The 10,928-nt window shown below is 52.4% G+C and overlaps 1 protein-coding gene across 3 annotated transcripts in view; it reads right to left on the bottom strand.

Annotated features, from left to right (window-relative positions):
- Window positions 1-192: 192 nt before the first annotated feature.
- The window catches only part of FLOT2 (flotillin 2), a 12,731-nt gene continuing 1,995 nt past the window's right edge, over window positions 193-10,928 (bottom strand). The window contains exons 2-10 of one of the 3 annotated variants that reach the window (XM_009887232.1): window positions 7,970-8,060; window positions 3,382-3,505; window positions 2,845-2,963; window positions 2,282-2,395; window positions 2,070-2,189; window positions 1,415-1,629; window positions 1,025-1,208; window positions 704-853; window positions 307-524 (exon numbers count right to left, since the gene is read on the bottom strand). In XM_009887232.1, coding sequence (XP_009885534.1) covers window positions 486-524; window positions 704-853; window positions 1,025-1,208; window positions 1,415-1,629; window positions 2,070-2,189; window positions 2,282-2,395; window positions 2,845-2,963; window positions 3,382-3,505; window positions 7,970-8,044 — 1,140 coding nt within the window. In that variant the 5' untranslated portion in view covers window positions 8,045-8,060 and the 3' untranslated portion in view covers window positions 307-485. Of the gene's footprint in view, window positions 525-703; window positions 854-1,024; window positions 1,209-1,414; window positions 1,630-2,069; window positions 2,190-2,281; window positions 2,396-2,844; window positions 2,964-3,381; window positions 3,506-7,969; window positions 8,061-9,946; window positions 10,038-10,928 lie in introns of all 3 variants that reach the window. The other 2 variants (XM_009887234.1, XM_009887233.1) reach the window with 2 other exon arrangements.

Raw genomic sequence — 10,928 nt, 5'->3', positions numbered from 1 at the left:
GAAACCCCAGCCACAAAAACAGCTTGTGGGCAGAGGCAGGGGGCAGGCAGTGCCCAGGAGGGTGGCTGCGGAAGGGCAGGGAGCCCAGGGGAGGTGGGTCCTGGCTGTTCTCTTCCTCCAGCTCCACACTCCACGTCCCACCGAGCCTCTGCTCCGGAGCTCTGGGTGGCCGCCTGAGGACAGAGAACAGCAAGGCACCGGGACTGCAACACCAGACAAGCTGCCAGTCCTAACTGGGGATCGGATCCAAACCCCGGCTTGATACAATATACAGTTAATTACAAAATAAATCCCCTCCCACCCTTTGTAATAAAAAGAGTGGCTGCTTGGACATGCATCTTTCTGGCCCTACAAAATAAGGCACCAGAGCTTAAAAACAAAACTCCAATTGTCTTTGATATAAAAGGAATTCCCACGTGTTGAAGGCAGTTGATGTCTGAGTGCATAAGAGGGATTGATCTTCACTAGCTTTGGGTTGGCCAGCCTCATGCCTGGGCCCCAGTGGCTTTCTGGATCAGGGGAATCTGTAGGAGGGGAAGAGAGAAGCTGTTAGGGCTGGAGGAGGGGGAGGCAGGGAGCTGCCTGCAGCCTGTGGCTGGGCAGGGCTGGGGAAGGAGAGGCTCCCTCGGAGCCTGAAAGTTTTCAGGCAAGTCCCTGTGCCCGAAGAGCCACAGGAATTGCCAGCTGCCGCTGCCCGGCTCACCTTTGTGAGATCCACGCCAGTGATGGCACGCACGGAGGCGGGGATCTCGGCCAGCAGACGGTTCACCTCAGACGTCGTGTTGCTGCTCTCTCCGCTGAGAATAACGATCTCGTCCACTTTGGAGAGGGGAGCAGCCACTTTGGCAGCGATCTGGGGAGGCAGGGGAGGGTGGGATGAGCAGAGTCAAGGAGCTGCTCACCAGCCTGTTGGCAAAGGTCCCTACACACCATATAGGGCCTCTCTGTGCCCCCAGGAGACCTGGCCTAGCCTGGGAACTCCCCACCACTTGCCCAGAGCAGTGAAAAGCTGCTCCCTGCTCACCTCAGGCAGCGCATCCAGCACTAGAGCCAGTTGGGCAGCTTCTCCGTACTGCTGGAGTGCTTCAGCCTTCAGTTTCATCCTCTCAGCCTCCGCCATCCCGATGGCCTCGATCACAAAGGCCTCTGCTTCTCCGAGCTTGCGAATCTTTTCTGCCTCCGCCTGAGCAATGAGGACTTGCTTCACCCTGGAGAGGGAAACGCAGCCCTCCAGCAGCCCAGATCCCCGCAGCGTACCCAGCACTGCTTCCCTCCCTCCGTCCGCCATGTCCCTGCCCCGCAGAGAGCCCACGAGCTGTGTCTCAGTGCAGCACTCACTGCACTTTGCTCCCACCTCACCCCAGCCCAGCGTGCAGGCAGGCTCAGGGCTGGACCAGGTCGTGAGCTCACTCACTTCTCGCCCTCGGCGATCTGCTGGATACGGTAGGCTTCGGCCTCAGCCGGCCGCTTCACAGTGGCTATCAGCTCCTTCTCCATCCGGATGATCTCTTTCTCTTCAACATCAATCTGCTTCTTGCGCTGCACCACCTCAATTTCAATTTCCTCCTGGCGGATCTTCTGCTGCTCTCGCGCGCTCTGGAGCTCGTAGGCCAGCTGGGCCTCCGCAGTCTGCACATGGGAGAGATGAGAAGAGGGGTCTTGGCCATGATCTCCTGTGTGCAGACATAAGGACCCTTGGCAGGCCCTGAAAACAGACATGGCTCCTGCTCTGGGCTAAACCTCCACCCAGAGGTGATGTCCCTATCCTCAGAGCTGCACTCGCTGTCCTTCCCTGCATGCTATTCCCACAGCACTTGAGCCCAACCAGCTCCGGGTTCAGCTTGGATGACCCTCCCCATCCTTCCACCTCTTCCTAGTCCACCTAACTTTCGCAAACAGGACAGGAGAGGAATCTGCTGCAAGAAGCTCACGCTGTGACATAGAAACCTTTGTTCTCTACCTCCAGGTCTCTTAACACATGCAGGGAGAGGAAGCTGGCAAGTCCCAGAGCTACCACCACCATCACAAACCAGCCAGGGAACAGCAGCGGGCTGTCGAATATTTCTCACCTTAATGTTGACCTCCTCACTGAAGGCAGCTTTCTGCAATTCAAAAGCCCGTTTGGAATCTGCTATTTTGGTATCTGCCATGAACTTGACATCCAGCATTTCTTTCTTGCACTCTGCCTCCTGTAGAGAGGAAACAGAGAGTAGAGCTCCAGGGCGTGCAGCTAGAGCAAAACAGGCTGCCTTGGGGAAGCTCAGCTCATCTCTGGACTCACCCGAATGCCAGCATCTCGCTCAGCTTCTGCCACACCAATGTCTGCATCCCTTCGTACAGCTGCAGTCTGAGTCTTTCCCAGGGAGCTCAGGTAATCCACTTTATCATAGACATCCTGGAGAAGGGAAGATAAGTCACAACCACTTCAAACGATCAACTCCATCTTGCTCCCTTCCCATTGAAGCTCAGAATAACCATTTGTGCGGTTAGACCGGGGTCAGAAAGAGCCATGTCAGCCTGCTGCCAAGCAGAAACAGGCGTGACAAGGAGAGGCGGGCTGTCCCGACATCTTCCCTCTGACTCCCTGGAGGCTTGGTTATCAGTGAGCTCTCTCCACAAGCTGAGCTGTTTACAGCAGCAGCTAACTGGGGGCTCTTCGCCCAGCTGCCTGGATACAGGACACGCTGCGGCGGCTGTCATGGAAACTCCCGGAGGGCTGGGGCAGGCTGTCAGCCGGAGCCTTTCAGCCAGCTGCAGCAGAGGAGCCAGGGCCAGGCTCTGTCGTGCTGCTTCTGCAGAGCTGCTGGGTGTCCCATAGAGCTGCACCCGGCGTCTTGGGTGTACCTTAATGGTGAAGCTCAGGATCTCGATACCCATGCGACCCACGTCGGGAGCTGCCACCTCCCGCACCAGCTTGGCAAACTGATCCCTGTCCTGGTAGATCTGCTCCACTGTCAGGGTACCTGTGGAGGGACAGAAGGCAAAGCACTTTATTTGGAACAAGTAACACACAACAGCGTGGGCCTAAGCTCAGCAACATCCTCGTTGCCCCTAATCTCTTCAGCTCTGGGCACAAGGGCGTAATCCTCTGCCCAGACCCTGCAGTGCAGACCGACATCTCGGTCTCACGAGCACAAACACCCCACACACCTGGAACCCACAGGGACTCAGACATCTCTTAGCGCAGGCACCGAAAACTCACTTATCACAACACCCAGCAACACAGCAGGAGCTGCTGTAGGGGGGGAACAATCTAAGATGCCACCTCTGCAGTCAGCAGCCATCGTGGCTGCTGCAGTGGCAGCAATACTGCTGGGACCTGCTAGCAGAGAAGGGAGAAAGCTACTCAAGATGTCTTCAAGAATGTGAACCCCTTCGCACCTAGGATGGAGCGCAGATGCCCTTCCAGTGTCTGAAGGACCACGTTCTTCACATCCTGCACGTTCTTCCCCAAGAACTGCTCACAGGCCACAGCCAGGAGCTCCTTCTCAGTCATTATCTTCACCTAGAGACAAGAGACAAAACCAAAGGGATTGAAGGTGCCTATCCAAAGAGAGACAGGCAGCCAACAGCAGCAGCAGCAGCAGAAGCAGCAGTACCACCACCAGGCTGCCAGGCCCCTGCGCTACCACAATGCTCCAAGGGACCATGCTGAGCTGTCCCCACGCTGAGCCAGGCCACCAGACCAGGCATCGAGCCTTCCCTCACTGCTGCTGGGGAGAGCCCTGCTGCAGGCACATGCAGCAGTACCAGGATCTGGGGCAGACACCTCTCCAAACCCTGACTGCAGCTCAGCATAGAGAGGCGCTCCCCGCAGCTCCCACAGCAGCAGCCTCTGGGTGATGTGGGGACAGAGCCTGGCCCTACAAATCCCACCTGATGAAAACTCTACCAAAGAGCCCCGAACTACCCGTTCAGCCACCATAACAATACCAGACCTAGGAGAGAAGGGGTTTCTATTACTACTCCTGGCCAAAAGGCATTTCGTTACCTTTCTCTTCCTCCTCCTTCACTAGAATTTATTTTTCCGACATAGGAAAGGCAGAGAACAAGGAAGACTCAAATGCCCAAGGAGCAGCTTGGGAACAGGGGCTCCATTTGGCGTTCCCTGCAAGGAGAGATGAGACGAGATGGCGGCAGCACACAGGTTTGTCCTGCTCGTGGCTGGGGGCTCCCAGCCACGCTTTGTGGCGACCCCAGTGTGCCATAGCCAGGATCTGGTTGTCCTACTCCACGCGGTCAGTCTGATAATGATGCCCAGAGATGGGACACAACCGCCCCAGCGCCGCTTTCACCTCCCACAGTCAGGGACAGATGTAAAAGCATCCCCAGATCCCGACAAGCCAGGGTCTTAAGATGGTCCTGTTTGTCACGGGGCTTCTTTTAAAAGGCAAAATGGGTTCAAAATCCCTATGGGGTATGTTAGGCAGTGGAGATGTGTGCTCATGGAGCTCTGCAGGAATCAGCGATGAGGAGCTACAACCCACCAAGGTGACAGCTCCTGGTGGCCAGGTCCAGTCTGAGAGCTCAAGCAAAGCCTGAACACAGGGATGCCTGTGTGTCTGCCAGCACTGGAGAAGGAAGCAGGGCCATACCAGTGCCTCTGGGCGCTGAGCGGGTCCCACAGCACCCTCCCATGGAGACATCTGGGCTGGCCAGTGCCTCCCATCCCATGAGATCATGAGATGACGGTGGCATGCTGTGTCCTCCCCCAGGGGCCCTGGCCAGACCTGCTGCTACCTGCGATGTCAGCATGGTGCTGGCTCAGAGATCTCTGAAGCTTCAGGTACTGCACAGGGGCCCTCCAAGGGTCTCAATACATGCTCTTGATGGGGTCACAGCCTACAGACCTCATCCTGCCACCTACAAGACGGCTTTTCAGGGTCAAACTGCTCGCACATGTAACATAATTATTTCTTGAGAAAGCCCAGTCTGACAGCCTGTGAGTCTGAAACACAGCCTAACCTCCAGAGCCGAACAGCAGCACCCGGCACTGCCAGAGCGTGGGAAGACTGGGACTGGTCACCACCCTCTGAGGGGACCAGACGTGGACCGCATTAGATGCGGTGAGCTGAGCAAGACTAAGTTGCCCCAACTCTACCTCTAGCAACGTGAAGAATCACCAACCTGGGCTGAGCCTATTTCCTACTTTTGCTTCCCAGGCTGGGTCTCCCAGTCAAAATGCCAAACGGAATGTCAGGGAAGCACGGCAATCCTCTTTCTGCTTTCTTTGGGCTCCTTTCGGGGCCAGGCCACAGCAGTTTCTTGTCCCTGCACCCAGGGCCAGCAGTGTGCACTTTCTACACAAGGGGGAGTTGGGAGAGCTGCTCAGGCAGCTGCATGCGGGAGCACGGGCCTCGCACAAGGCTCATCTCGCTGCAAACGGGGAGGTTTTTTGCAAAATACCAAAACCAATAGACTGAGCAGCAACGTTTATGGTGTGCATCTGCCAGCAATTCCACCTCTCTAAACAATCCCCACCCTTCGGCAGCTATGGAGAGGACAGTCAGAGCACGGAACGGGATGTTCATTAAGAGAGTCCCTGCGGTACTTAACAGGAGCAAGGAACGATTCAGTCTCTGCAAATAAAGCCAGCCAGCAGCATGCCCGTGCCGGTAAACCCTGGACAGCCTGAACAAACCTGGCTATCCGCCGGATACGGATTCAACCTACCATGCAAAGGTTGCACAAAACAAAACAGAGTTGAGCAATTTGCGCTCAGCTTGTTTCCAGTATTTCAGACAGGGCACTGCAACACTTGGTGCGTCTTCAAATGTCATTCCCATCAGAGAGAGTTTAGCCGGCAGGAAATCAGGGAGCCTCCATAAAACAATCTCATCTATAGGATCGATACCGCCGCACCCAGCTCCAGCCAGCTGCAATCACAGCGAGGGGTGAGCAGAGACAATCCAATTAGCTTGAGGCTCAGAAAAATGGTACGGTAGGATCCGAAGCCCAGCATGGCCTAAGGCAGCAGCATCCCAGCGCACCCCAAGCACCCAGCCAACACAGGAAGGAGGATACTGGCGAGTACTCATTACATCCCTCTTCAAAAAAGGAACAGCATCCATATGCACATTAAGCACTCCTACTATTACAGCAAACATTTTAAAAGGTGTTTCTTTAGTAACATTTTTTTTTTGCTTTTTTCACAAGCCCTTAGAAGAAAAATGTTTGCTTCAAAAGTACTTCTGCAAAATGAAGGTAACCTCTGCCACGCATGTCCCCAGCTGCCTCAAGCCTGCCTTCTGCATGATAATTCCTTGCATCTCACAAGCCTAAACCATTAAAATCAATGGACAGTGATAAAAATGAACAGTGACAAGAGAGAATAACATGAATGAGATGAATTGGGAGCTGCATTTTTAAATTATGGCACCTGGTGATTCTGCCTTCTGCTAGCACGTGCTGCACAGCCTAGACCATTTTGCAAGGAATGGGAGGATGTCCCAAAACTGGGCCAAAAAGGAATGCTGGCTTCACAGAATTACCTTTTTCAAATACAGAAGGAAAAGCCTACAGATTTATGAAACATGTGTGAGGGGAGACATGAGTGCATGCATTTTGCCAACCATGCAAAGACCACTGTGGTTATGTGACAAATTAGCAGCTAAATGGATATAAAGAACTCAAAAATTGAAAACAAAGATGCTGGTTCACACCATTAGAGCCAGGAAGAGCCCAAGACACTGGCTCCCGTGCTGGTGTTCCTGCACGTAGCCCTGTTCCCCAACAGCAGTGGGGCGATGGATTATCTGCTGTTGAGTCACAGTTGTGCCCAGCCCTTCTGCCATGTGTGACAATCCAGAAACCGCTCCTGGCTAAATTCATATCCTCCGTTACGCACAGACACAGCACACAGCTCCTCTGCAACGTCAGTTCAGAGCAAATCAATGAACCTAGGGAGGAATCCGCTGCTCTGGAAAGCACTAGGTGAAATCTGTCAAGCACTTGGTCTTAAATGGGCTGCAGCAGCCACGGTGCTCTTCCCTGGGGGGAGCCTTTTGACGCACGTGGGATTTTGGCCACATCACTGCGTCACTCAGCAGCTCCCCTCGGCTCCACTGCTCAGCGCACGGAACGTGGCAGTCGCCTCTCCTGCAACCACAGACCTGGACATGCCTTGGATACACGGTGACCAAAGCCTTGTGCGCACTCTGAGAATCGCTCTCTTGGTTTTATGCACCCAGAATGAGCTGTCAGGAGCAATTTTCAATCAAAGCATCCAGCTGCCTATTTGAGGAGTCAAATTCAGCTGAAAGCTAACAACATTTTCTTCCCAGCATCCTCCCCAAGGCAGAACCTGCTCACAAGGACAAACTCTGTATCAGAGCAGCAGACCTCGAAGTCTAAGAAGTGCAGGTGGTTAAGTGTACTATCACAAGCAGCAAGAACTGGTTTTCACATATGAAGAAGGCTCGAGAGAATCAAAATTCAATTCAAGCCAGAAATTTTACACACAAATTTTAGTGTCTGGAGGGACTAAATTCTTTCTTTAAGCTTTAACTCACCATGAAGAATTGCAAGGTCCACATGCTAATAATAATAATAATAATAATAATAATAATAATAATAATAATAATAATCCAAAGCAATATAATGTTCGATACCATTTCAGGAGTGAATGGCTCAGTCCTGCAGGGTCACACACAGCTCCAAGGGCACTGTGGCATATCAGCATCTCACAAACAGATCAAGCCACCCGCACACACCTCATTTGCCACATGGACAAATGAGACACCAGAAAAAGAGCAATGATTTGGGGGAGAGGAGGAGAGGTCACAACCCCCTTCACAACACAGGACATGCTGTAGTGTGGTTGAACCAATGAGGACAGTGTGGTTTTGTACAAGAACTTGTTTCAGAGCAGCTGGCTTCTGTTCCTGGACAACAGTAACCTCTTAAGGGGGAAAACCAGATGTAAGTTAGACACATGCATTCCTGAAATGATGTTTTGGAGTTACTGTACCTGTGCCACACCTGTGACAGTTAAAGCTACCCCCTCCGCCGTCTCTACGTCCTCACACCTGGGCTGTAACGTCATTATCTCTAGGGAAATCCTGCCAAAAAACGTAAAATATTTGCACGTTTCCAGGTAACACACACTCAGCTCTTCCCTTTGCATCTCCTGCCCCGGGCTACCTGCCACACTCATCACAGGTAATGTAAGACAGGCGCAGAATGCAGCCGAGGGACTACATCTGTGACTGGAGACAGAGAAGTCACTTTGGCCAAGAAATAGATTTTCAGATAACGCTTAAAGGCAATTTATCAGCAGAGAAAGGCCGGAAGCCAGACTGGAAACGATACCGTGACCCTTTCCTTTCTGCTGGGCTAGCAAGGTGGCCAGAAGCTAGCAGCTTTGGGACCCCAAAGGGCCCTCCATCAGAGGCTCGCTGTGCCACGCTGCCCAACACAGGGGCAGCATGTGCTCTCGCTGGCTGGTGTCATTGGTTTCAAAGCACAGCATGGACCCGGGATGTTCTCGCCTGCCCCATGTTGCCACCCCCACAGGAGCCGTGGTGCTTGGCAAAATCTGGCACTGATGCTGCCAGAAGCAGCCCTGCCTTTTTCTCTGCTGGGTTAGTATTAACACAGACCTACCCTCAGATCTGGTTCACCTCTCCCTCTATTTTTGCTACGTCCCATGACCCAAAGGTAGCTAGAAGCAGGTCTCCAGCTCTTTAGGGCCATGTCTGTATGGTATCAGGCACCCAGGAACAGATCTTGCAGTTCCAGAGCTTTCTTGATCACCTAAGGTGGCCAGGAGGTACTCTGGTCAGAGCCAGCAACCTGCAGATCATGATTTGGTAAAACAAGCCACATTGCTTGCCCGTGGCAGGTTCTGCTTCAGGAAGCAAAGCCTGGCCCTAGCGTCAGCCACAACAAGCCAGGAAGGCGTTGGGAGTCAGGACAGGGAGCCACAGGGCAGAGAGCTTGTGTCAGTGAACATTAGGTCAAACATCTGAACCATGAAGGGGCTGCACTGGGCTGCTGCGTGCACGCTGAGTCGCTCCAGGATTGGCTGGAGGTGCTCAAACGTATCTCTGCAAGTTCATGCCTGCCTTGGCCGCTGTCCTAATTAAACTGGCACGCAAGCCGGGAGCTGATAAAACAGATCCCACTGTCCAGGACGTACACAGGCATTTTTTGCCATATGCATTCACAGCTTTAATCAGCTATTGCAGGATTTTAGCCTTCTGACGACCTAATCTAATACTTTGAATTTAATTTCAATACTGTGCTGCTTCTTAGCCGGCAAGTCACAGGGATGTTTAGTAATTACTGTTACACGGATGTTTAGTAATTACTGTTACACTGGTTTATAACTGCTCGCAGTGCAAACGCTAGTCCTGTATGTTGAAACTCATCCAAGGTCTCTATGCTGTACTTTCAAACGTGACAACATCCAAAATGGGCACTGCCTCCACGTGGAGGAAGAAGGGCTGAGTGGAAACCCATATTCAAAACTGCAGAGCCAGGTACAGTTGCAATTTCCCCACGCATGTAAAGGGTTCCTTTTGAAACGGTACAAAACCTGCCTTCCCACCTGCCCCAAATCTTCCACAGGACCCGACCTGGCCTGGCTGTGGCTCCACACAAAAGCAGATGCCCTTCTGCTCTCCAGGAAGCACGCAATGGAAACAGTGCTCTGAAGGAAAGGGTTACAGCTGGAGCAAATGTCTGTAGCGTTATCAGGAGCCAGTACATTGATGCTGAATTTGGAATTTGCCAAATACGCTTCTGTCTGCATTACCTATGAACTGTGGAGTGCGCCCCAGGGTAAGTGCCAGAGAAGGGGAAGGAGAGGAGGGTATTGAGATTTCAGCTGTCCCATTAGAAAACCATTAGTTTTTATGTTATCCTGCTGCTGCTGCTGTTGCTGCTGCTCAAAACAGAGGGATAAACAGTTAGACATGATGTTAGAAAGCTGGTGGATTATTACCTGTGCAACCCCTGTTACGTACAGTGGGACCCCCTCCGACGTCTCAATATTCTCACAGCGACAGAGGATGGTCATAACCTCCAAAGACAGTCTGAGCAGCGAGGAATAAGGGTAGGACAGCAAATACACAAAGCAGTTATCAGAGAGTAAGACACTCATTGCAAAGGACAGACGAGACTTTCAAGTTTTGGTTTTTCCCTGTTCAGTTTGCCTTTCTCCCACTGCCTGCTCCCAGGGCTCCGTAACGCTGGGCCAGACCACCTTCCCTCGTCACAGCAGGGAGTTTACAGCATCCAGCTACTTCTTTTAATGAGGATAACCAGGCTCGGGGCTTGTCTCTACCCTATGTCCTGTAAGTCACCGCAGATGAAACTGAACCATGTATCCCACCTGGACTGCCATCCTGGAGTCAGCTGGAATTCTCTGTTGGGAGTAATCTTCACACATAATTTAGATGATTCTATGCCAACATTTCACAAGGGCCAGAAAAATGAAATGCCAGGGACCTGGCTACCCACCCCTGGCTAAGGCATTGATGAGAGAAGGTGCTTCCAAGTGCTGTCCTGAGAAGCTGAATAATACCATTTGGTTCCCCCAGAGGCATGTAAGACCGTGCTGCCTCTCTCACTGCTTTTACTTCTGACCCTTAAACAGGGACAGGATTTTATTTTTTTTTTCCAGTCCTCAAGGTTGCAGCAGGATAAGAGCCCAGCACCCTGCCAGCTCTAACTGTTCCTTTTGTTCCCAGGTTAGTGCTACCTGGCGGGATGCCGCTGACAGCAACACAATTGCTGCTGCCTCTCTTGCTTTCAGCGCTGGTAGTTCCAGAAAAAATGTCCTAATTTCAGAGGAGGAAATCTGCCTCAGTCTTCATGTTAATATAGCAGGCTCCATCTGTGGCATGGCTTACGGTATTTGGGAAAGGCTCTGTTCTCAAAAGGAGAATTAAGCTGCATATCCCATGGTGTGAACTGAAGGTATA

The sequence above is a fragment of the Charadrius vociferus genome, unplaced genomic scaffold (genome assembly GCF_000708025.1).
Source record: "Charadrius vociferus isolate BGI_N301 unplaced genomic scaffold, ASM70802v2 scaffold1746, whole genome shotgun sequence".
NCBI classification, from domain to species: Eukaryota; Metazoa; Chordata; class Aves; order Charadriiformes; family Charadriidae; genus Charadrius; species Charadrius vociferus.
This window is presented reverse-complemented; position numbering and strand designations above follow the sequence as displayed.